Below are 23,282 nucleotides of genomic sequence, written 5' to 3'. Positions count from 1 at the left end.
TTTGCAAAGCTTGCTCACTGTTGAAACAAATCTCATAGTCTTTTTTATTAGTCATAGCAATGAAAGAGTGAACATCTAAGGCTGTGATCCATTAACTTTGTAGTAGGTTAGCTCCTATTTCTTTCCTGCTTGGGGTTTCCCCTGAGCCTGTGTATTTCAAACGGGCCCAATGTCTCACAACCGTCGGTGGGAGACCCGCGTGGGCCGTCATTTTTTTTTTTCAAATTGTCCGCAAAATTAATATGCGTATAATTTCTTTTCTCTTTATTAAAACCAAAAACAGAAAGAAGGGGCGCATAGGCAGTCGTTGGACTATTCGCCAGCCTTCCGATTTATTAAAATAATAAAGGAAGCCTTCAAGCCTGCGCTGCCGGCCTTCCAAACCTTAGAGAAAAAAAAAGGGGGGGGGGGGGGGGGGGAGGCCTTCAGGCCAGCGCCGCCGGCCTCCCTACTGCTGTGGTCAGGGGACGTTTTATCGCGTTTTCCCGCCTTTACCTCTTCCTGACATCGTACTGCTTTTACGAAATTAAACCGCTAAGTACTATTTTCGCAGAGTTAAATGACAGACTGGACCTTACAGGCCAAAATGTTTATTCGCCTCCAGAGGACCTACTTGAGACCAGGCGAGGAGGCGGGACTAAGACCAACGGTCGTGTAATATGATTTTCTTTTAATAATAGTTGGAGAAGTACTTTTTTTTCCTTAAAGATATATAAAATGCGTGATTACATTTTATACCAAATAAATCATACATCCAAACAGCAAACAAGCATCCGCGAGACCTGATAAAAATATAAATTCTAATGTAATGTAAGTATCAGTAGTTCTTTGTATATTTTTGCATATACGGCATAAACGTTGAAACATTGTTATATATCAGTGTAATTAACAGTGTAAAAATAAATAAAGCATTTGTAACCATGTATATGTGTCGTGTGATGTGTAAAACCTTTCTTAAATAAAGTTTGATTAAAACCGCAAGAGCGCACAAACACACACACACAAACACACACATATTCACACAATACGGGCAATTTGGTAACGATTTTGGTATGAAACGCTCGTACCAGGAGGAAACCCGACAAGCACAGAACCTCCAACACTCGAGCTACAAGATCACAGTGCTTAAGGAAACACTTACTAAACTCGGCCACAAGATGGCAGGCAATAACCATCCAAAACATGAAGTGCCGCCTAAAACTCATTATTCCTTCTTTAGACGTTTCTGCTAATTAGCTAGTAAGTAAGTACAGTTTATTTATATAGCACATTTCTCTCAGCAAGCTGACCAAAGTGCTTAACAAAATCAAGAGATAAAAACATAAAACAAACAAATAAGACAGTAAAACATAAATAAAACCCAATCAGAAAGCCTGGGAGTAAAGGTGTGTTTTCAACATCGTTTTAAAAATTGTAATAGATGGAGCAAGACAGATGTCCAATGGCAATTTATTCCAAAGACGGGGGGGCGGCGACTGAAAAAGCCCTATCACCCTTTGTTTTTAATCGTGATCGAGGGACAACTTAAAAAGCCCTGTCAGAAGATCTTAAAGATCTGGAAGATGAAAAAGGAGTAAGTATATCTGTGAGATAAGAAGGGGCTTGACCATTAAGAGCTTTAAAAACAAACAACAACATTTTAAATTGAATTCTAAAATAGACAGGAAGCCAATGCAGAGAAGCTAAAATTGGTGTACCATGATCAGTTTTCTTTGCCCTGGTCAACAGCCTTGCAGCAGCATTTTGTACCAACTGTAAACGTGCAATAGATGACTGAGGAAGACCCAAGTATAATGAGTTACAATAATCAAGACGAGAGGTGATAAAAGCATGAATGACCTTCTCCAGGTCTTGAAAAGACAAAAATGATTTCAGTGTCGAAATGATCCGTAACTGATAAAAACTATTCTTAACAACTGTATTTATTTGCTTGGTCAAGCAGAGTTCAGAATCCACTATGACACCAAGATTCCTGACCTGGGTGGAGACTGAGGAGAAATGTTTACCAAGCTCATTGATAAGATCACATCTCAAGCTAACCATATGGTTATTATTATTATTATTATTTACTTAAAAAAAAAAAAACAGAAGAGCAAAGGTCTTTAGCCTTCAATTCAGTTAATGCTATTTCATAATATAATTACGGGGAAAAAAAACTGAATTACTATTTTATCATAATTTCAAATCATGTTTTTTTTTTTTTTTTTAATTTTACATCTCGTCCATAGTTCTTTGTCGTTTTAGTTCATGAATAGTTTCTTTAAACTTTGTCTTTGTCAGCAGGTTACTGTTTCCCAAGGGTGAAATTACTAGCCTGCCAAGGACATAAACACAACTAAGAATATTTGAAATGACTTAAGCCCTATTCGGACGGGACTAGTTTTCCAAACGGCGTTTGAGTTTGAATTTTTTTTTAATGACGTCTGTCATTTCATGTATGCATTCGGATGGGACTAACATCTCCGTGTTTATTACGGCGGTAGGAGTGTCTGTGTTTTACATGTTAAAGACTCGTTCAAAAAGAACGAATCGTTCATGAACGATCCATCACTAGCCCAGAAACACAGTGAACACAGAACCATGCCGGTGCAGCTCCAGGACTTATCATGATGGAATATACAGTGAATTATAGCGTGATAATTGCGAATTTGCAACACTATCATACCAGATAGTGTATGTGAAATTAATTGGATGTTACTGTTTAGAGCAGTAAGCAGTAGCTTTATAGCTTTGTAGCAGTGCTAATATTATTGGAGTGTTGGAAAATGCAGAGGCGAGTGTAAATGTCAGTCATTAAAAGGGATAGCATCTCATTTAAACCATTAAACACGCTGATGTAAACAATCAGCTCCATGGCACGAGCTTTACATCCTGAGCAGAAGGTGAGTGAGAACTTAAGAAGCGTCAGGGGCGGGTCTATACTGTGGGGCGGGATTGTGTGGGGAGTGACGTCACTGCAGTGACAAAAATTGCTCAAATTTCCCCCTCTTGGTCGGCGACTGCAAGTGACGTCACTTCCCACACAATCCCGTCTCATGACTTGTAAGACCTGCAGATGAAGCCATCCGTGAAGACGTCATCTCATTGTTAGCTGAAATAGCTCCTCACCTGCGGCACAAGCTTGATGACATCGTGGATACAGTCCACCGCGTTGGCCCACTGCAAAAGGATAAATCCAGACAGGTGATCATTCACTTTTGTATGAGGAAATACAGAGATGAGTTCTGGCGCTCCACGAAATTTCCGACATCTGTAAAACCAAGGGGATAAAGTTTACTGAGGACTTATCCAAGGGAGATCGAGAGGCTCGTGCGGCGCTGTGGCCGGTGATCAGCGAGGCCAGAGCTGCGGGGAAGAAAGCGTACTACCGCGGCCCTTACGGCTATATTGTGGGCACTCGGATCGTCAAAAATAGCTGACTCCAATAATGTTAACTGATAACTTTAATTGTATCTACTTTCCTTGACGGAGAGATGTAAGTGGGATGTTCTTTCATGTTTTGCTGTTGAGCGGGATTTCGTTACAGTGCTCTGTTTAAGGCAGACGTTGTTCACGTGTTCTTTAGACATTTTTACTTAAATTTTTTGATCCTTTATTATAATACGTTATTTTATTTAGTTTAGTAAGTTGATGTTCTCGGTGAAGACATCTTTATCTTGTATTTCCTTAAACGCAAGGGGTCTCCGTAACTCTGTCAAAAGAAAAGCCTTTTTTCTATTTTGTAAAAACAAAGGTGCACACTGTGTATTATTACAAGAAACGCATTCAAAGCCTGATGATGTTAAATTCTGGACAAGCCAATGGGGTGACAAAGTAGTTTTCAGCCATGCCTCTGCACAGTCAGCAGGGGTTGCTATTTTATTTAATAACCTCCCTGGGAAAATACTAAAGTCAAAAAGTGACCCGAACGGTCATTGGATTTTAGTTGTTTTAAACATTGGTGATGTTTTGTTTTTTTTATTTAATGTGTATGGCTACAACAGTATTCAACTTAACAACAAATTATTAGCTGAAATCTCTAATCTTTTATTTGAATTGAAACGTTTATACCCAACTGACAATGTTATTATGGGAGGAGATTTCAATATGGTAATGGATGAGACATTAGACCGTTGCCCACCTAAATTTAGTGATTCGTACCCGAACCTTCATTTTCTAAACTTCTGTTTAGATAACAACGTAATGGATGTTTGGAGGGCTGGGAATCAAAATCTAAGGCAATTCTCTTGGTTCAAACCAAATGGGATTTCCAAATCTAGGATTGACTACTGGTTAACCTCCCCTGGTTTGACTGAATTTATCAAAGACATCTCAATTTCTTCAGCACCCTTAACCGTTCATTGCTGTATCTCCTTGTCTTTCTGCTCAAATAAAAGAGAATCGCGAAACAAGGGTTACTGGAAACTTAGTTCTGACTTATTAGAGCATAGTGAGTATTGTTCGCAAATTAGAGCAATGATAAATAGAGCAAAATTAGATAAAGAACACCTTTCATTTACAAGTAAATGGGAGTACCTAAAACACAAGATTCGGGAATTTTCTATACATTTCAGCAAAAATTTAAGTAAAGCTAGAGCGCAATTGGAGGAAGAATTATCTAGAGAACTAAATAATCCATGTAACAAAAGTGACATGGATGATGAAACCAGACTTAAAATTTTATCTTTACAATCCAAAATTGATAATTTGTATATTCAAAAAGCCAAAGGAGCTTATGTGAGATCCAGAGCAAGATGGATAGAGAAAGGTGAAAAAAGTAATAGTTATTTTTGCCGACTCGAAAAAAGGCGACAGGAAAAAAATGCTATAAAGTCTCTTTTTGTTAATGGAAATGTAAATAACTGCCCAAAAATAATTTCTTCTGAGATCTTTAAATTTTATAGCACTTTATACAGCTCAGCCTTCTCTGAAACAGATTGTAATAATTTTTTTGACAGAATATATACTAATATACCACAGATTGACGAACATTTTAGAGATTTGTGTGAGGCGGACATTAAAATTGAAGAACTTGACAAAGCTATTGACAAATTATCCTCAGGAAAATCTCCAGGCCCTGATGGGCTTACCCCTGAATTTTATAAATTCTTTAGGGAAGACTTGAGGGATCTATTGTTTGATGTTTTTCTTGAGTGTTTTCATAATAATATACTTGCTTCAACTATGAAGCAAGGACTGATTACTCTTATACCCAAGCCAGGAAAGGATGCTCGACAAATAGATAATCTTCGACCCATCACTCTTCTTAACTGCGATTATAAGGTTTTAGCTCACATATTTGCCAATAGACTAAAGGAAGGATTAGACCAAATAATAAGTGAATCACAATCTGGATTTATGAAAGGTAGATCAATACATAATAATATCAGATTAGTTTTAGATATTTTAGACTATCACGAATGGATTGAGGATGATGGTTACATTTTGTTTTTGGATTTTAAAAAAGCGTTTGACACAATTGAACACAAATTCATATTTGATTCTCTTAGTAAATACGGCTTTGGTAACAATTTCATATCTTTAATTAAAATGCTATATAAAGACATAAATAGCTCTATATCACTATCGCATGGGACTTCTCAGAGATTTAATATTACACGAGGAATTAGACAAGGCTGTCCCATTTCCCCTTTCTTATTCATCTTGGCTGTAGAGATGCTCACTATTTTGACTATTAATGACAATAGTTTTGATAAACTCACGGTATTTGGAAGACAGATCTCTATTAGTCAATTGGCGGACGATACAACTCTTTTTTTAAAGGATAAATATCAAGTTGATAGAGCTATTAAACTAGTTAATCTCTTCTCCAATGCCTCTGGTTTGCATTTAAAAATAAACAAATGCGAATTAATTGCAATTCATAACAGCGAATTAGATGTCCTATGCAATATCCCAGTTAAAACCTCTGTAAAATACTTGGGTATTACTATTACTAAAGATAATAATCATAACATTCAGGAAGATTTTGTAAACAAATTTCTAAAAGCAAAATTAATTCTTAATAGTTGGTTACAAAGAGATATTTCAATTTTTGGAAGAATTTTGTTAACTAAAATGGAATTCCTTTCTAGATTTTTTTACTCAGCCTCATCACTAGCTATCCCTCTTCATTTACTTAAGGAATATAACAGTACAATCTTTAATTTTATCTGGAAGAGTAAGCATCACTATATAAACAAAAATGACTTGGTTCGTAGTTATGAAGAAGGAGGTCTGAATGTTATTGACTTGGAAATATTGAACAATGTTTTAAAAACTCAGTGGCTAAGATCATTTCTTAACAACACAAACAGTATATGGTTTACAATATCATCTTCAGTGTTTGGGAAAGTAGGTGGTCTCAATTTTTTAGTCAAATGTGATTTTGAATTGTCCAAGTTACCTCTCAAATTGTCTCTTTTTCATCAACAGGTCTTGCTGTGTTGCAAACTAGCATTTTCTCACAATTTCAGTCCTCACAAGACTTGTATTTGGAATAACCGTTTTATTTTACAACGCAATAAGTCTTTATTTTATGAAAATTGGTTTAAATATAATATTATTTCTTTACTGGATATGATGGATAACCATGGTGACATTCTCAGCTATAATGACTTCTGTCTGAAACATGGATTTGTATGTCATCCTAAAGAGTTTTATACAGTTGTAAATGCCATCCCTAAAAGTATGGTATTATTTCTCAAAGGAATTCTGTTTTCTTTTGATTCAAAAGATTTAAAAGAGATAAGAATAAGTTACCTCTCTTTTCCAATTTTCCCAAAAGTAAAAGAGCTTCAATTTAAAATAATGAATGATATATATCCATCAAAAGAATTCCTTAGGTCAATATTTAATATTGAAGAAAATTCTTGTCAATTTTGTGAAAGTGATATTGAAACTACTGAGCACATTTTCTTCAACTGTATTCATTCAAAGCTGTTTTGGTCTCATTTAGAAAATAGAATGTCCTGTGTCAATATTCAGATTAACCTTATAAATTATAAACAAATTAAGTTTGGAGTGTTTAAAAAAGATTGTACACAACACTTTTTGGTTAACAACCTTCTTTGTTGTGGTAAATTTTTTATTCACAAATGTAGGTTTTGGCCTTCGAGTGGCGCAGTGGTAAAGCGCTCGCCCTATCATCCGGAGATCGCTGGTTCGAACCCCGGGTGATGCTGTTTTCCTCTCACAGCCGGAGGCACAGAGAGAGCTGATTGGCCGAGCTCTCTCAGAGGGGAGGGATGAGAGGTACTTGTGCTCCCACATTAGTCACGGCGCTACAGCCAATCAGGGGCGTCTGTGAGCTCGCGCACACGGAAGGAGCGGCTAGCGCTTTCCTCCGAGTGTGTTACTCCGCCCATAACGGTGCGTGAGTGAGCAGTTCGAAAAGATGCGGTCGGCTCGCGTCACGTGGTTCGGAGGAAACACGGGATAGCTTTCGTCCTCCCGACTGAGTGGTTGTAGTAGCCTTGATGTGTGTGGGAGCCTCCTAGTGACGGGGAGTAATTGGCCACTACTAGATTGGGGAGAAAATCGGGGAAAAAAGAATTGGACAGGACTAAATTTATAAAAAAAAAAAATAAAAAAAATGTAGGTTTTTGAAAACTCCACCTTCCTTTCCTCATTTCATAAATGATCTTAAAATTATTACCTCATCTTTGTGTACCCTTTCGAGTAATAAGGCTATTACACTAGCTATTTTTTTTTTACTGAGTTTAATGATCTATAATATTTTACAACCCCTTTGCAAAGTCATGTAAATGTATTTTATTTATTTATTTTCATTATTTTATTGTTTTTTTGTTTTGTTTTTTTTTTATCTTGATTTTGTAACCCAATTCGGTAACTACTATGTATATATCTTACAGTTGTGTCTGTCTTATGTACTGGTACTACTTTATTTTGGTTCATTTAAAGCCTGTTTGATTTGTAAAAAAAATAAATAAATAAAATAAAATAAAAAAATGACTTGTAAGACATGGGAAATACAAATGGACTTTTCTTTTTCATTTGAAATTTGGCAGTCAGTGTGCGTTCACGAAGGCGTAACAGCAAACGGTAATGCAAAGTTTGGAATTGCATTTGAATTATGTCCACATATGAGAACGCAATTGCAAATGCAAATTGTAATTCCTTTTGAATATCATCCGGGATATAACTCCATACCTTAGGTTGTTTAGCTTTTAAGTTGATATTTTTTTGTTTTCTACTTGAAACTAAAATTTTAAGTTTGTTCAGGAGCTGATATTTTTGCTGCTCACTCTGCTGACTCTCTCTCTCTCTCACAAACACACTTTCTGTCAGGTAAAATGTCTCTTTTTCTAACCTTATGGAACACAGTCTAAATCTCAAGTCAACAGTTTGTATCTGCTCTTTTTCCTACCGAGACAACATGCAGCACCTTGAAGCTTCCTGAGACGTAAAGCAACCATATTCAAAATACTTCATTGCACTTTGCACTGTTACATGTAAATACTGAATTATCTTATAGCTTACTTACGTACTTACACATACAAATACCTTTGCAATAATATGATGATATATATATATATATATATATATAAAATCAAGTTCGTTGATGACACGACCGTGGTGGGTCTCATTAGCAAGAACGATGAGTCAGCGTACAGAGTGTTACAACCCCTTAGTCTAGGGTTTAGGGCCGCAACAAAAGAAGAAAATAAAAAAAGAAATTCTTCACAACAGGATAGAGAGTGCGTGGTCTTTTATTTTACACACACAGGAAGCTCTAGGCTTCAGGGTTGGGCCAAGGCCAAAACAATAAACAAAACTTCCCCCTATCTCCTCCCACAAGCTAACTAACCTACCAAAAAGAAAACTTTAAACAAAATACATAAACTAACCTAACTCCCTAACTAACACAAAAACAGGAGAAAAATGGGTTTAAAGAAAATGGCACCCAACCCCTACTGCTTCCAACAAAAAAAAGTATATACAAACAAACCGAAAACTATTTACAATATTTACAACAAACGCAAAACAAAGATAGAAACAAAAGAAAACCAACACTTCACCCAACTCACAACAATACCGGCGCGACTCAACAGTTTGCATACAATCACTAGCCAACACAATACACATCTCCCAATCCAACAACGTGCCCTTCCGGGTTTCACCGGCCAGCTTAAAAAGACGGGCTTCTCCACGGCCAGCCAATCCCGTCGCACGTCACAGCACGCTCAATCAGGGCGGGACCTCCTGCAGCAGGGAGAGAGAGACAGGCAGGGAGAGAGAGAGCAGCACCAACAGCCACGCACGCGCACATACGTGCACTACAGCCGCACGTAACAAGAGGAAGAGCAGAGGCTAACACACAACACACACACACAAACATTATCACTCATCTTAACTCAACTACCTCAAAACACACTGGACTGACTTCAAGACAAGAGCAATCACACTGAGCTACACTACCAAACTACTGTATTTACACACCAACCTGTAAATGCTCTTTTTTGCACAATATTCATTACTGGATTACTTTTTGCACTAACTTCCTAATTCTTGCTGCTACTTTAAGGAACGTTTACTGGTTCTGCACTACTTTAGCTCATCAACCTGGACACCACAGAGTATTATGTTATGATGTGTTTGTCACACCGTTACTTTTCTGCTCTTGTTTGCACATTTGCACGTGCACTTTATGTTGTCTGTTGTCAGTAAAAAAAAAAGGTTAGCTCTAGGTTAGCTAGTTAGTCTTTGTTAATTTATGTTGATAAAAAAACAACAAAAAAGTATGTTGTCAGGTCTCTCTGTCCTGTCTCTGCTAGCCAGCTAACTAGGTCTCTTAGTTACCTAGTTTTAGCTCTTCTGTTAATTTATGTTGTAAATTTATGTTGAATGTAGCACCTTGGTCCTGGAGAAACGTTGTTTCGTTTCACTATGTACTAACTGTATACAGTATGGTTGAAGTGACAATAAAGCCTACTTCAACTTAAACTTGAACTTCCATATAATCTCCTTGCTTTTCAATGCACCTTTTCCATCTGTTAACATTTCTGTCAGCATTTTGTATTTAATTTATTACAAAAAATGTTTTAAAAGGTGAAAGGTATAAAAAAAATTATTACCAACAACATGAGTGAAAAGTCGAATGGTATTTACAGTATACTGTATAAACGTATTAATTTGCATTAATAACAGAGTCAACCTATTTTTCTGTTTGTATTGAATTCACGCAGCAGAATAAACTGCCTTTTACATTTGCCATGAGTTTGTGTAGTGTTATCCTCTTTTTGAGAAGAGGTAATGAATTTAACATGGTATTTGCCTTTGGGGAAATGTGGCACTGTTATACTTGGGTTAGGCACTGTGGGGACGAGGGTTCGATTCCCACCTCAGATCTGAATACACACTGTCTGCATGTTCTTCCTATGCTTAGTTACTTTCCTCCAGGTACTTCACAGGCGGTGGAGTGAGTGAGTATAGAGGATGAATAAAGTGAATAAAGTAGGGCACCATCCTGATTATTAAACGTCATATAGAATGTTTGATTGCTTAATATTTTTTTAAATTTGAAAACTAGTTAAAGTTAAAATAATAATAATAATAATAATAATAATAATAATTCAATCTTTAACCACATTGCATAGAATATCATTTTAGTGTTTTTATCTTCACATCATACATTTCATGGGAATGACCAACTGTGTGTAATTTTTCTGGCTAACACTATTCATAATTCACCCTCAACAGGTTGAAACAGTTGTAATTAGACATTAAAAATATATTTCAATATTCATTTAGGTAACTAATCAAAATCGTGGCTTAGCGGTTAGCGTTTTATTCTTGCATTTACAGGGTCTAACAAATAAACACACACACACACACACACTCTGGCTCTCTCAACCTGTGTGTCCGTAAGCTGTGCTTTACACAGGCCAAAACAAGCTCTGTTTCATATCCCACACACAGCGCTCGGCCAGTGCTCACACATCGAGCTCACTGACAGGACTCGCCTTCAGTTCGGACCAGAGTTCTTACAGCGGTGCGACCTGTTTTTGTCCGGTTTTTACACACGACATGCACGAAATGCGCAGTCCGCCGGCTCGAGCTGCAGGCGCGCGGCGCACGTTTATGGCTACTGCGCGAGAGTGCGGCTGTCTAACTGACCGTGTCGGGCCTCGGAAGAAAGAGGAAAGGCCTTTCTCACTAAACGTGTGCTTGAACGCTTGATATCTGCAGTCAGGACTCGGATATTCGCAGAGAAATGTCCGGAGAAAACACACTCGCTATCGTGTGACGGAAGCGCGGTCATTCAGCGACTGCCTGGTTGAGTCTACACCGCTCTCATGTGTGCTTTAAGATCAGAGGGGAGGGAGGTTCCAGTGTTTTACTGCGCGCTCAGCGTTACACTCGTTTATTCTACTTAGATCCTTAAAAGAGAGAGAGACAGAGATGGCAGAAGTGGCTCCCGCGCCCGCCGCCGCGCCGGCCAAAGCGCCCAAGAAGAAAGCAGCTTCGCGACCAAAGAAAGCCGGGCCCAGCGTCGGCGAGCTGATCGTCAAAGCGGTTTCCGCGTCCAAGGAGAGGAATGGCGTGTCTCTTGCTGCCCTGAAGAAAGCTCTGACTGCCGGTGGATACGATGTGGAGAAGAACAAGTCCCGCGTCAAGCTCGCCGTCAACAATCTGGTGAAAAAAGCGGTCTTGGTTCAGACCAAAGGCACCGGCGCGTCTGGCTCTTTTAAGCTGAACAAGAAGCAGACCGAAGCCAAGAAAACCGCACCCAAAGCGAAGAAGCCGGCCGCCAAAAAGCCCGCGGCGGCGAAGAAGCCCAAGAAGGTAGCGGCCAAGAAACCCGCCGCCGCCAAGAAGTCTCCTAAGAAGGCAAAGAAACCTGCCGCTGCCGCCAAGAAAGCCACCAAGAGCCCCAAGAAGGCGAAAAAGCCGGCGACCCCTAAAAAGGCAGCGAAGAGCCCCAAGAAGGCGGTTAAGCCCAAGACTGCCAAGCCTAAAGCATCCAAGACTGCCAAGCCTAAAGCACCCAAGGCAAAAAAGGCAGCTCCTAAAGAGAAGTAAACATGTTAAATTTATTTCTTTCATATTTTCCCCTAAACGGCTCTTTTAAGAGCCACCCACGTTGTCGTTTAATGAGCAATAATCCACTTTTTTGTCGAACTACATGAATAGAATAACCATGTTGTTTAATATTATAAGATTGTATGGAGTCTTATGATTTCGAGTATTTGTTAAAGTTTACACTTCAATCTAGTCATGTAAGAGTATATTGAAATGCATGTTAGCCGGAAGTATACGAGGTTTTTAATTCAATTCTATTTCAATTCAATTTTATTTGTATAGCGCTTTTAACAATTGGCATTGTCCCAAAGCAGCTTTACACAATCAAAATAATTATTAAAGTTTGTACGGAATTTGAATGTGTATGAATCAAAATTGTCAGATAGTCCCGGATCAAACTGTTACGTAGACATGTTATGCAACATGTTGCAATTACATGATATGAGTGTTAATAATGCGTGTAAAATGAAAACATCAAAACTCTCTTCTGTTATCTTTTGATGAGACAGGGGCGGGGTTGGAGAGAAGTCGGAATTCAATGGCGTGTTGGTGATTGGTTGGTTTGTCACAACAATTGCAGCCAATGAGGATGCAGCAGTTTAAGCTATATTAGAGAGCGCTAGAGAGTGATTGCTTACGTTTTCTGTTCTAACACGTTAACGTAGTGAATCATGTCTGGAAGAGGCAAAACCGGTGGAAAGGCTCGTACTAAGGCCAAGACACGCTCATCCAGAGCCGGTCTGCAGTTCCCCGTGGGCCGAGTCCACAGGCTTCTCCGTAAAAGGAACTACGCTGAGCGCGTTGGTGCCGGCGCTCCGGTCTACTTAGCCGCTGTGCTGGAGTATCTGACTGCTGAGATCCTGGAGTTGGCTGGTAACGCCGCCCGCGACAACAAGAAGACCCGTATCATCCCCCGGCACCTGCAGCTCGCCGTGCGTAACGATGAGGAGTTGAACAAACTGCTCGGCGGAGTGACCATCGCTCAGGGTAGTGTGCTGCCCAACATCCAGGCTGTGCTTCTGCCCAAGAAGGCCGAGAAGCCAGCCAAGACAAAGTAGATTTACCCACTGCTGTGTTTCAGAATCCAAAGGCTCTTTTAAGAGCCACCCACTTCTCCCTTAAAAGTGCGTTTTCCTGATCAGTTCAGAAACACTGTTGTAATACCTATGAATGAATAGGAATTATAAATATTTTGTAATAAGGTTACCAGGGGTAGCTCAGTGGTTAAGGCATTGGACTACGGTTCGGAAGATCCCAGGTTCAAACCCCACAACCACCAAGTTGCCACTGTTGGGCCCTTGAGCGCGGCCCTTAACCCTCAACTGCTCAGATGTGTAATGAGATAAAAATGTAAGTCGCTCTGGATAAGAGCGTCTGCCAAATGCCTAAATGTAAATGTTACCTGAAAAAAAGAGTTGTTCGTTTGAGATTTCTTCTATATAATGTGTAGCTACTAGCATCAGTAATTTTACAGTGTCAGTTGTCAATTAAATTGTTTGTTAAATATGTCTTTTATTTTTCAAGTCTATTTTAGTTGAGCAGGAATATGAGATCTGAATAGTATTTTCAGAGTGGAACCAATGTTCTCCAGTCAGGGGCGAGCCAGGGTTTAATTGTGTGCGACACTATATACTTGTCCATGTGAGAGTTGTGTTCGGCAGACAGTAATATTTTGAGCTACAGTGTTTTCTGCAGACTTTTATGGAATGAATACAAGATTTAGTTCTTTATCTCCCTTCGAGTTCTTCCAACCAATGAGGTATGTGATGTTTTACTTTGTTTTAAGTTACCTAATGCTATCGGACCTTACACAAGAGGAATGTGAGGGTCAGGAACGACAAAAGGTCTCATGTGGCTTTTAGAATGAAAATAAAATGTGTATGAAATTTGCTGCCATGTTTTAACGTTGCACTATAAATGTGATTATTTTGAGATGTAAATGTACAAAACAAGTATAACCTTGTAAATAACTTAGGGTTAGGGTACATTTTGTTTTAAAATGCAAGCAGCGCGCTCGGTTTTGCATAAAGATAATGGGGGAGTTTCAAACCGAGTCGGTGGGAGAAGAGCAGCCAATAAAAGTAAAACCTCGTCTCGTTACGGAGTGACGTAACACGTTGGAACCAATGACAGGCGGCGCTTTCAAGACGCCCAATCAGCGCAGCCGAGCGTTAGGCTGTAAATAGGCCGTGCTCTCTCGTGTCACTCATTCTGTTTTCTCTCCAAAGAAGTATAAGTACTCGTAAGCGATGGCAAGAACCAAGCAGACCGCGCGTAAATTCACCGGCGGTAAAGCGCCTAGGAAGCAGCTCGCCACTAAAGCTGCCCGTAAGAGTGCGCCGGCTACCGGCGGAATGAAGAAGCCTCACCATTACAGGCCCGGCACCGTGGCTCTGAGGGAGATTCGCCGTTATCAGAAGTCTACCGAGCTGCTTATCCGTAAGCTGCCGTTCCAGCGCCTGGTGAGAGAAATCGCCCAGGACTTCAAAACCGACCTGCGCTTTCAGAGCTCGGCTGTCATGGCCCTGCAGGAGGCGAGCGAGGCCTATCTGGTCGGTCTGTTCGAAGACACCAACCTGTGCGCTATTCACGCCAAGAGAGTGACCATCATGCCCAAGGACATTCAGCTGGCCCGCCGTATTCGCGGAGAGCGCGCTTAAACATCTTATGTTACGTCTTATATACACAAAGGCTCTTTTAAGAGCCACTTCATTGTTTCAGAAAAGGCGGCAAGTTTCCATATTTTTAATAGGGTTGAGTTGTTGCACATTTTCGTACACAAACTGACTGCAGTGAAAAGCTTTCACAATACATTATGTATCTATGACATTTGGCATTTAAAAAGTTTTATAAAATGTTCTGGAAGTCAAGTTTATAATAAGCGCTTAGTCACTTAATGCTTGTGTAAAGATTTATTTGGTGGTCTGGTATTACACAATTGAAATAAAGTCTGTTTTTTTTTAAAAAACATAACATAAAAGCAAATATGCATTTTATATCACGACTTGTGTTGATATAAACCTTTTCGGTAAAATATAAAAGTATAGCATCACATTACTAAGTGATTTTGACACTGACTTGGGCTGATATTTTAGTTTACACATATGCAGTAGATAAAGCTTGATATTATTTTAAGAAAGTAATAGTAAGGAAGTATGCTTAATTAATAGAGAATATTTAAAACTCGTTGTCCTACTTCAAAATTTGCATGATAGTTATGTTTCTCTGTACATGATAAATATTTTAATGGTACTATTGTTATAGCATATATAATGAGACTCCCCCCCCCCCATCACCAAACAGAATGGCCTTACTTCAATTAAATCATTTCAATAATACATTTTGAGGCGTTTAGTGCTGTTGTGTGTTATTATTGAGACACTCTGTGCTGGTATCTGCATTTGAATGCTAAAGCTATTTCAGCAGAATGGCTCAATTTTTCCACGTTTACATCGTGCATAACGTCATAGGTGTGTGTGTGTGTCTCAGTTCATGTATGCAAATCATTCCTCATACTCCCAGAACCTTTATAGGTTATATACAGTGGTGTAAAAGAACTATTTGCCACCTTCGTTATTTCTTATTCTTTGCATGTTTGTCAGACAAAATGTTTCTGATCATCAAACACATTTAACTATTAGTCAAAGATAACACAAGTAAACACAAAATGCAGTTTTTAAATGATGGTTTTTATTATTTAGGGAGGAAAAAAAAATCCAAACCTACATGGCCCTGTGTGAAAAAGTAATTGCCCCCTGAAACTAATAACTGGTTGGGCCACCCTTAGCAGCAATAACTGCAATCAAGCGTTTGCGATTACTTGCAACGAGTCTTTTACAGCGCTCTGGAGGAATTTTGGCCCACTCATCTTTGCAGAATTGTTGTAATTCAGCTTTATTTGAGGGTTTTCTAGCATGAACTGCCTTTTTAAGGTCATGCCACAACATCTCAATAGGATTCAGATCAGGACTTTGACTAGGCCACTCCAAAGTCTTCATTTTGTTTTTCTTCAGGGTAATTTTGGTCGGCCGGCCACTCCTGGTAAGGTTCACCACTGTTCCATGTTTTTGACATTTGTGGATAATGGCTCTCACTGTGGTTCGCTGGAGTCCCAAAGCTTTAGAAATGGCTTTATAACCTTTACCAGACTGATAGATCTCAATTACTTTTGTTCTCATTTGTTCCTGAATTTCTTTGGATCTTGGCATGATGTCTAGCTTTTGAGGTGCTTTTGGTCTACTTCTCTGTGTCAGGTAGCTCCTATTTAAGTGATTTCTTGATTGAAACAGGTGTGGCAGTAATCAGGCCTGGTGGTTACAGTAACAGAAATTGAACTCAGGTGTGATAAACCACAGTTAAGTTATTTTTTAACAAGGGGGGCAATCACTTTTTCACACAGGGCCATGTAGGTTTGGGTTTTTTTTCTCCCTAAATAATAAAAACCATCATTTAAAAACTGCATTTTGTGTTCAATTATTTTATCTTTGACTAATAGTTAACGGTTTTTGATGAGCAGAAGCATTTAAGTGTGACAAACATGCAAAAGAATAAGAAATCAGGAAGGGGGCAAATTGTTTTTCACACCACTGTAGTCTTTAATATTTAGAGTCCTGGAATTTGGCCATCAGGGAAGATGCTGGATGAAAATTGTAAATGCTTTTCTCTTCCGAGTTTTAATAATGTGTAGAAAGGTTCTAATTCCCAGGTCCAGGAATTAAACATTTCCTTAATTGTTTTCTTTGCTTGATGCAGCCCAATAGTTTGACACTTTGTCAATATAAAACAATTCAAAGTCCACCCTTATTGTATAAAATATGGAAGTGTGTATAAACTTTTCGAGATCTTATTTTGTTAAAAATGGGTTGGCCTTGGACAAGAGCCTAAGATGAAAAAAACTAGCTATGACCACAGAGTTAATTTGCTTATCGAGTTTAAAATCACTGTCCAATAAAACACCCAGGTTTCCATTAGTTTGTCTTACATAAAATTTAAGGGAATTAGTCTCAGGGAAAGGATCAACACAGGTTTCACTACATTGTGAAAAACAACAGTGGTGGCTCAGAGGGCTAAGGCACTGAATTACTGATCAGAAGATCGGCGGTTCGATCCCCAGCTCCACCAGGTTGCTACTGTTGGACCCTTGAGCAAGGTCCTTAACCCTAACTGCTCCAGGAGCTATCATGGTTGACCCTGCGCTCTGACCCAAGTTACGCTGGGATATGCGAAGAAGGAATTTCATTGTGCTGTAATGTTAATGTGACAAATAAAGGCTTAACTTAAGGTAAAAAAGGTACAATTACAAGTAACAATTTGCACAGCTCTTTTAAGTTCACTCAACTTTTAGAGAAATTTGCCACCCAAAATGGGACAGAACATGTACCCAGTCCAAATCTTATGTTGACTCAACTTGTAATTCAAATATGCAAGTAGGATTGGTTGTGGGAAAAGTTGGGTAGAGTAGCTGTACTTCAATATACTATTACTCAAGTAGAAGTAAGAAATAGTCAAAATATTACTGTATGAGTAAAAACAGTATTTCGTGGAAAAAAAAACTACTCGTAATGTCCGATTTATCTTCTTTAAGAAATTATTATTCTTATAATAATTTAATATGCATGCCAATATTGCAACATTCAATAAAACAGCTAAATTAACAGCAGCATGTTTCTTCCAGTTAGAAGTCGTGTTTTTATATGCTGAAGTGTGTGTGTCTTGGCAGATAGAGCAGACACTGTAGTATGAAGCTATTCTTTTGCAGAAGAGAAACATGCTTTGTATATGATGCCAGGGATGCCGTCTGACTACATGTGATTATGTTTGCTGCGGCTGATTGGTGAAACAGTCATTCAGTAGATCTACCGGCTGCATTTGAAGAATAAATGGTTAGAAAAGTAACGAGTTAAGTGGAGCCGAATGTAGCGAAGTGAGAGTAGTGTTTCTTCTTAACAAATCTACACAAGTAAAAGTAAAAAGTATGGTAGAGTAAAACTCCTCATAGAGGTAAAAGTTTTTCACAAAGTTACTCAAGTAAATGTAACAGAGTAAATGTAACTCATTAATACCCCCCTTTGGTTGTGGGCTCAATTAATTATATTTCTCTGAGGTTGACAACTTTCCATCGACTCAAAAAGGTAAGTCTCCCATTAATGTAGTTTGTTAAAGTGATTGTTTTTCTAATAAAACAAGTTGGCCTAACAATACTCAGACAAATAAAACAGACATTACAAAAAAAACTTTATTCTTCCAAAACTAGTCAAAGTTAAAACAGCGATCTGCATAAAACAGGAGAATACACATTTTATTTTGCTTAAATACATGAAGACCATCAGATGCTAATCACTATCATACTGATTCTTTTACAACATCATAACCGTTTTTAAAAACTAGCAAAGATTAAAACTAACGAAAGACTTTTGAAGACTAGATTTCCCAATGTGTCAGTCACAAACGTTGCCGTGAAAGTTTCGCGTTTGTATTAGCATTTAATTATATTGCTTTTTTTGTTTATACAATAATAATATTAATAGCAATAGTTTTTACATCTTCATACTATTTGGCTTCGCCTTTTTTCCTGTTTTTTTTTTTTGCCCTTTTTTGAGAACGCGCGAGTTTCTTCTTCTAAGAACAACAAACGGAATTTAGCTCCAAAAAACTGAACTCCGACTCAGGTATGATATAATGGATAGTATTCAGCTTGTTCAGTGTGTGGAGTGCAGGATGTTTAGATAGTCTTTCTCCGTTGTTAGTGGTAATTTTATTTATGATAGGTGTGTGTTAGTGAGCACTCTGACGAAGAAGATATCAGCGTTAAAGGAGCGCATCCAGACTTTAGAGAGGGTTAGAGAGTGTGAGAGCAGCGTTATTCCTGTAGCGGACAGTCTGGGTGCCGCAGGCGGAGATAACCAGCCCCCGACTCCGGCATTAGAGCCCTCACAGCGGGGCGAGTGGGTGACGACTCGGCGGCATACTCGTTCAGCCAAAGCTAACGCTAAGACTAGCCCCCCCCGTGACTAGCCCCCCCCGCGCTTCACGTGTCCAACAGGTTTGCTCTCCTCAGTGATGCACCCGCTGAGAAACCTGAAAGAGCTCTGGTTATAAGAGACTCTATACTGAGACACGTGAAATTAGCTAGACCTTTAGGGGCGGCAGTGGTTAGGTGTATCCCGGGAGCCAGAGCACCGGACATAGCAGGTAATCTTAGGGCTCTAGGACAGCACAGGATCTCAAAGATAGTGGTACTTGCTGGAGCTAATGATATACACCTGTTAGGGCGGGACATTTCCTGTAGTATAGCTTATAGTCTTAGAAAAGGCCTAGTTAATCAGTGACAATCCAGAGCCCAGGCCAGGGAGCAGACAGACAGGCTAAACCAACCGACTGCTAGCTGCATAGAGTCGTCACCCAGGGTTCACTCTATTGAGACTGTGTCTGTTCCCCGAGCTAAGCAAAAATGTAGAAAGACCCAGAAAGTCTGTTTTAGTAATTTATTTAACATAGATATTACAAACTCAGATCACACTGAAATCTCGCATCTAAAGCAGTTATAGTTAATGAAATTATCACAGATCAGGAGTTTGATATACTCTGTTTAACAGAAACCTGGATTAAACAGGACGAGTATGTAGCTCTAAATGAAGCTAGTCCTCCTGGATACAGCTACATACACCAGCCTCGGTTAACTGGTAGAGGAGGAGGCGTCGCAGTTATTCACAATGATAATTTGACTATATTAAGTCAGCTCAGTCGATTCCGCTAATTGTCATTTACAGACCTTCAGGGCAGATTTCCTCTCAAACCTAGTCGTTTCTGTAGACAAGGCGTTAATTGCTGGAGATTTTAATATTCATTTTAAGAATCCAGAAGACCCTCTGAGAACATCATTTATGTCTATACTGGACTCAGTAGGGGTAAATCAGTGTGTAGTAGGACCCACTCATAAAGCAGGTCACACTTTAGATTGAATAATATTATTCGGATTAAGTAAAAAAAAAATTATTTACAAGTCCACTATCTGAAGTTATCTCAGATCACTATCTTGTCTCAATTCAAGTTTGTCATAGTAATAAAGTACACACAGCGCCGCGCTACCGTATGAAACGTACATTCACATCAACTACCAAACAGAGTTTTATCAGTAATCTCCTAAAGTTATCAACTTATACTAAGGCGACTGAATATTTAGAGTCTACGCTCCGTTATACCTTAGATAATGTAGCTCCAGTTAAAAGAAAAATTATTAGAGATAAGAAACTTGCTCCCTGGTATAACGATCACACGTGCACTTTAAAACAGACCGCTCGGAAATTAGAACGTAAATGGCGTCAAACTAAATTACTAGTATTTCAAATAGCATGGAAGGAGAGCATCCTGAACTATAGAAAAGCTCTTAGTGTAGCTAGATCAACATATCTCTCCACTCTTATAGAAAATAACAAAAATAATCCTAGATTCTTATTTAATGCTGTAGCCAAATTAACCAGAAATAAGACCACTGCAGAAATCTCCACAACAACATCATGCAATAGTGAGGACTTCATGAACTTTTTTAATAATAAAATTGTAAATATTAGGCATAAAATTGAGGTTTTGAAACCGAACAATGTAATTTATGCAGATGTTAATCTAGCCATGTCAGATCAGAACCTAGAATACTTTACTCCCCTTGAAGAGAATGAACTAATTTCACTCATCTCTTTTTCAAATTCATCAACCTGTATATTAGATCCTGTACCGACACATTTTCTTAAACAGATACCAGCAATAATAGAACCCCTGTTGAGAATAATTAATTCTTCACTCAGCATTGGATATGTTCCAAAATCTTTTAAATTAGCAGTTATCAAACCAATAATTAAGAAACCTGACCTCGACCCCTGTCAGCTGTCCAATTACAGGCCGATATCAAACCTCTCCTTTATCTCTAAGATTCTGGAAAAGATAGTAGCGGAGCAGCTATGCTCATATCTACATAGAAATGGCATACATGAACTGTATCAGTCAGGATTTAGGCCTCATCACAGTACAGAGACAGCACTCGTTAAAGTAGTAAATGACATTCTATTGGCCTCTGATCAGGGTTGTGTAACTATGCTTGTATTACTCGATCTCAGTGCAGCTTTTGACACCATTGATCACGCTATTCTTCACAGATTAGAAAATGTAGTAGGAATTAAGGGTACAGCCCTCTCCTGGCTCAGATCCTATCTGACCCATCGTTATCAGTATGTAGACTTAAATGGTGATTATTCTGAATGTTCTCTAGTGGAGTTTGGCGTTCCGCAGGGTTCAGTTTTAGGTCCACTGCTTTTTTCCCTTTACATGCTTCCTCTGGGCAACATAATCCATAAGCATGGTATTAGTTTTCATTGTTATGCTGACGATACACAGTTATATGTCTCAGCAAAACCTGATGAGAAAAAACAGCTTACTAAAATTGAGCAATGTGTGCAGGACATAAGAAATTGGATGCTAATTAACTTCCTTCTGCTAAATCCGGATAAGACAGAAGTTCTAGTCATAGGACCGCATACAGCTAGGAGTAAAATTTTAGATCACACCGTAACTTTAGATGGCCTTTCTGTTCCATCAAATGCAACAGTGAAAGACCTCGGTGTGATTATTGATTCCAGCCTTTCATTTGAAGCTCATGTAGATAATATTACCAGGATAGCATTCTTTCACCTCAGAAATATTGCCAAGATAAGAAATATATTGTCGCTAAACAATGCAGAAAAACTAGTTCATGCTTTTATCACCTCTAGGTGGGACTATTGTAATGCCTTACTGTCTGGTTGTCCAACTAGGTGCATAAACAAGCTTCAGCAATCCAGAATGCAAATCAAATTCAAAATCAAATTCAAATAAAATTTAAATCCAATTTAAATTTTATATGTCACGTACAGAGTCACACACAGTACAATATGCAGTGAAATGCTTTTTCGACTACCAGTGACCTTAAAATAAAAGCTTAACCATAAGAAATAAATATGAATAAAAGGTAACACGGTAGATAATAAAGTTAACTGGAAAATATACTGTACAAGTAAAAATAAAGATATACTGCAGTAAAAGAAATATTGCAGAAAAATGAAATTAACCAGTAAAATATACTGTGCCAAGTAACATAAAATAAATATATACTGTACAAATAAAAACAAAATATATATAATAAAGAAATATAAAAGAATAAAATAGAAATTTGTCCATATAAGTAATGTCAAAATGGCTGAGGTGTGCAAATATGCATGATTTGTGCAGTGGTCCATAATGAAAGTATAAGTATATAGTGCGAAAAGTGTGCATGAATGTGTCCATAGTGTCCATGAATGCCCAGTCAGTGTTGGATGTAAAAGAGATGATATTAGTCCTGTATTGTGTTGTGGTTGAGACCTTATGGCCTGCGGGAAGAAGCTCCTCCTCAATCTCTCTGTATTGGTCTTCAGGGAGCGGAATCGCTTCCTAGACCGCAACAGAGAGAACAGTCCATTGTTGGGATGGCTGAGGTCCTTCACCATTTTCCTGGCCTTAGTCCAGCACCGTTTGCTGTAGATCGAGTTGCAGGTCTGGGATGCAAATGATTCGTTCAGCTCAACGCACCACTCTCTGCAGCAGCGAGAGTCCTCACTAGAACCAAAAGATACGAGCACACCACACCTATTTTATCTTCACTGCATTGGCTCCCTGTGAAATTTCACATTGATTTTAAAATACTACTTTTGACATATAAAGCATTAAATGGTCTCGCACCGCGGTACCTGAGTGAACTGCTAGTGTCTTACGATCCGCCACGCCTACTTCGATCAAAGGATGCAGGCTGCTTGTCAGTACCGCGTATTATGAAAAATACAGCTGGGGCGGAGCTTTTCCTTACAAAGCCCCAAAGTCATGGAATAGTCTTCCAAATAGTGTTCGGGACTCAGACACAGTCTCAGTGTTTAAGTCCAGGCTAAAAACCTATTTATTTAGCCAAGCATTTTTATAAATAGATTATCCTTAGGTAAAGGAGCAGATCTGGGGGACTCATGGACGTAGAGTATTATGGTGAACTGGTATGTTTAGATGCTGTCTTCCTCACTCTCATTGATCACTCAGGTTTGCTGACGGTGAGGTGATTGTTTGCTTTACATCTCAGTTCCCCCTCATGTTTGTGTTTCCTTCTGGCTCCTCCCTTTTAGTTATGATGTCATAGTTAGTCCTGCCGGAGTCTCTGCTTGCACTCTACAGTAAATATAGAGTAAATATAGATGTACATTTACATT

The 23,282-nt window shown here is 38.8% G+C and overlaps 3 protein-coding genes across 3 annotated transcripts; all 3 read left to right on the top strand.

Moving 5' to 3' along the window:
- Nucleotides 1-11,355: 11,355 nt before the first annotated feature.
- On the top strand, nucleotides 11,356-12,024 carry LOC128517150 (histone H1-like). Its single transcript, XM_053490948.1, has one exon. It carries the CDS (start codon nucleotides 11,404-11,406, stop codon nucleotides 12,022-12,024), a length of 621 nt encoding a protein of 206 aa, XP_053346923.1. The 5' UTR covers nucleotides 11,356-11,403.
- A 671-nt stretch (nucleotides 12,025-12,695) lies between these two features.
- Nucleotides 12,696-13,082, top strand: LOC128517137 (histone H2A-like). Its single transcript, XM_053490939.1, has one exon. It carries the CDS (start codon nucleotides 12,696-12,698, stop codon nucleotides 13,080-13,082), a length of 387 nt encoding a protein of 128 aa, XP_053346914.1.
- A 1,191-nt stretch (nucleotides 13,083-14,273) lies between these two features.
- LOC128517149 (histone H3-like) lies at nucleotides 14,274-14,693 on the top strand. Its single transcript, XM_053490947.1, has one exon. The coding sequence runs from the start codon at nucleotides 14,274-14,276 to the stop codon at nucleotides 14,682-14,684; it is 411 nt and encodes a 136-aa protein (XP_053346922.1). The 3' UTR covers nucleotides 14,685-14,693.
- The last annotated feature ends 8,589 nt before the right edge of the window (nucleotides 14,694-23,282 follow it).

The sequence above is a fragment of the Clarias gariepinus genome, unplaced genomic scaffold (assembly GCF_024256425.1).
Source record: "Clarias gariepinus isolate MV-2021 ecotype Netherlands unplaced genomic scaffold, CGAR_prim_01v2 scaffold_36, whole genome shotgun sequence".
In the NCBI taxonomy this organism is placed as follows: Eukaryota; Metazoa; Chordata; class Actinopteri; order Siluriformes; family Clariidae; genus Clarias; species Clarias gariepinus.
Note: the sequence above shows the minus strand (reverse complement) of the source record. Positions and strands in the feature narration are given on the sequence as shown.

What these genes read in the sequence shown, in the direction of transcription:
- LOC128517150 (XM_053490948.1), top strand. Translation starts at nt 11,404, where the DNA reads ATGGCAGAAGTGGCTCCCGCGCCCGCCGCCGCGCCGGCCAAAGCGCCC.
- LOC128517137 (XM_053490939.1), top strand. Translation starts at nt 12,696, where the DNA reads ATGTCTGGAAGAGGCAAAACCGGTGGAAAGGCTCGTACTAAGGCCAAG.
- LOC128517149 (XM_053490947.1), top strand. Translation starts at nt 14,274, where the DNA reads ATGGCAAGAACCAAGCAGACCGCGCGTAAATTCACCGGCGGTAAAGCG.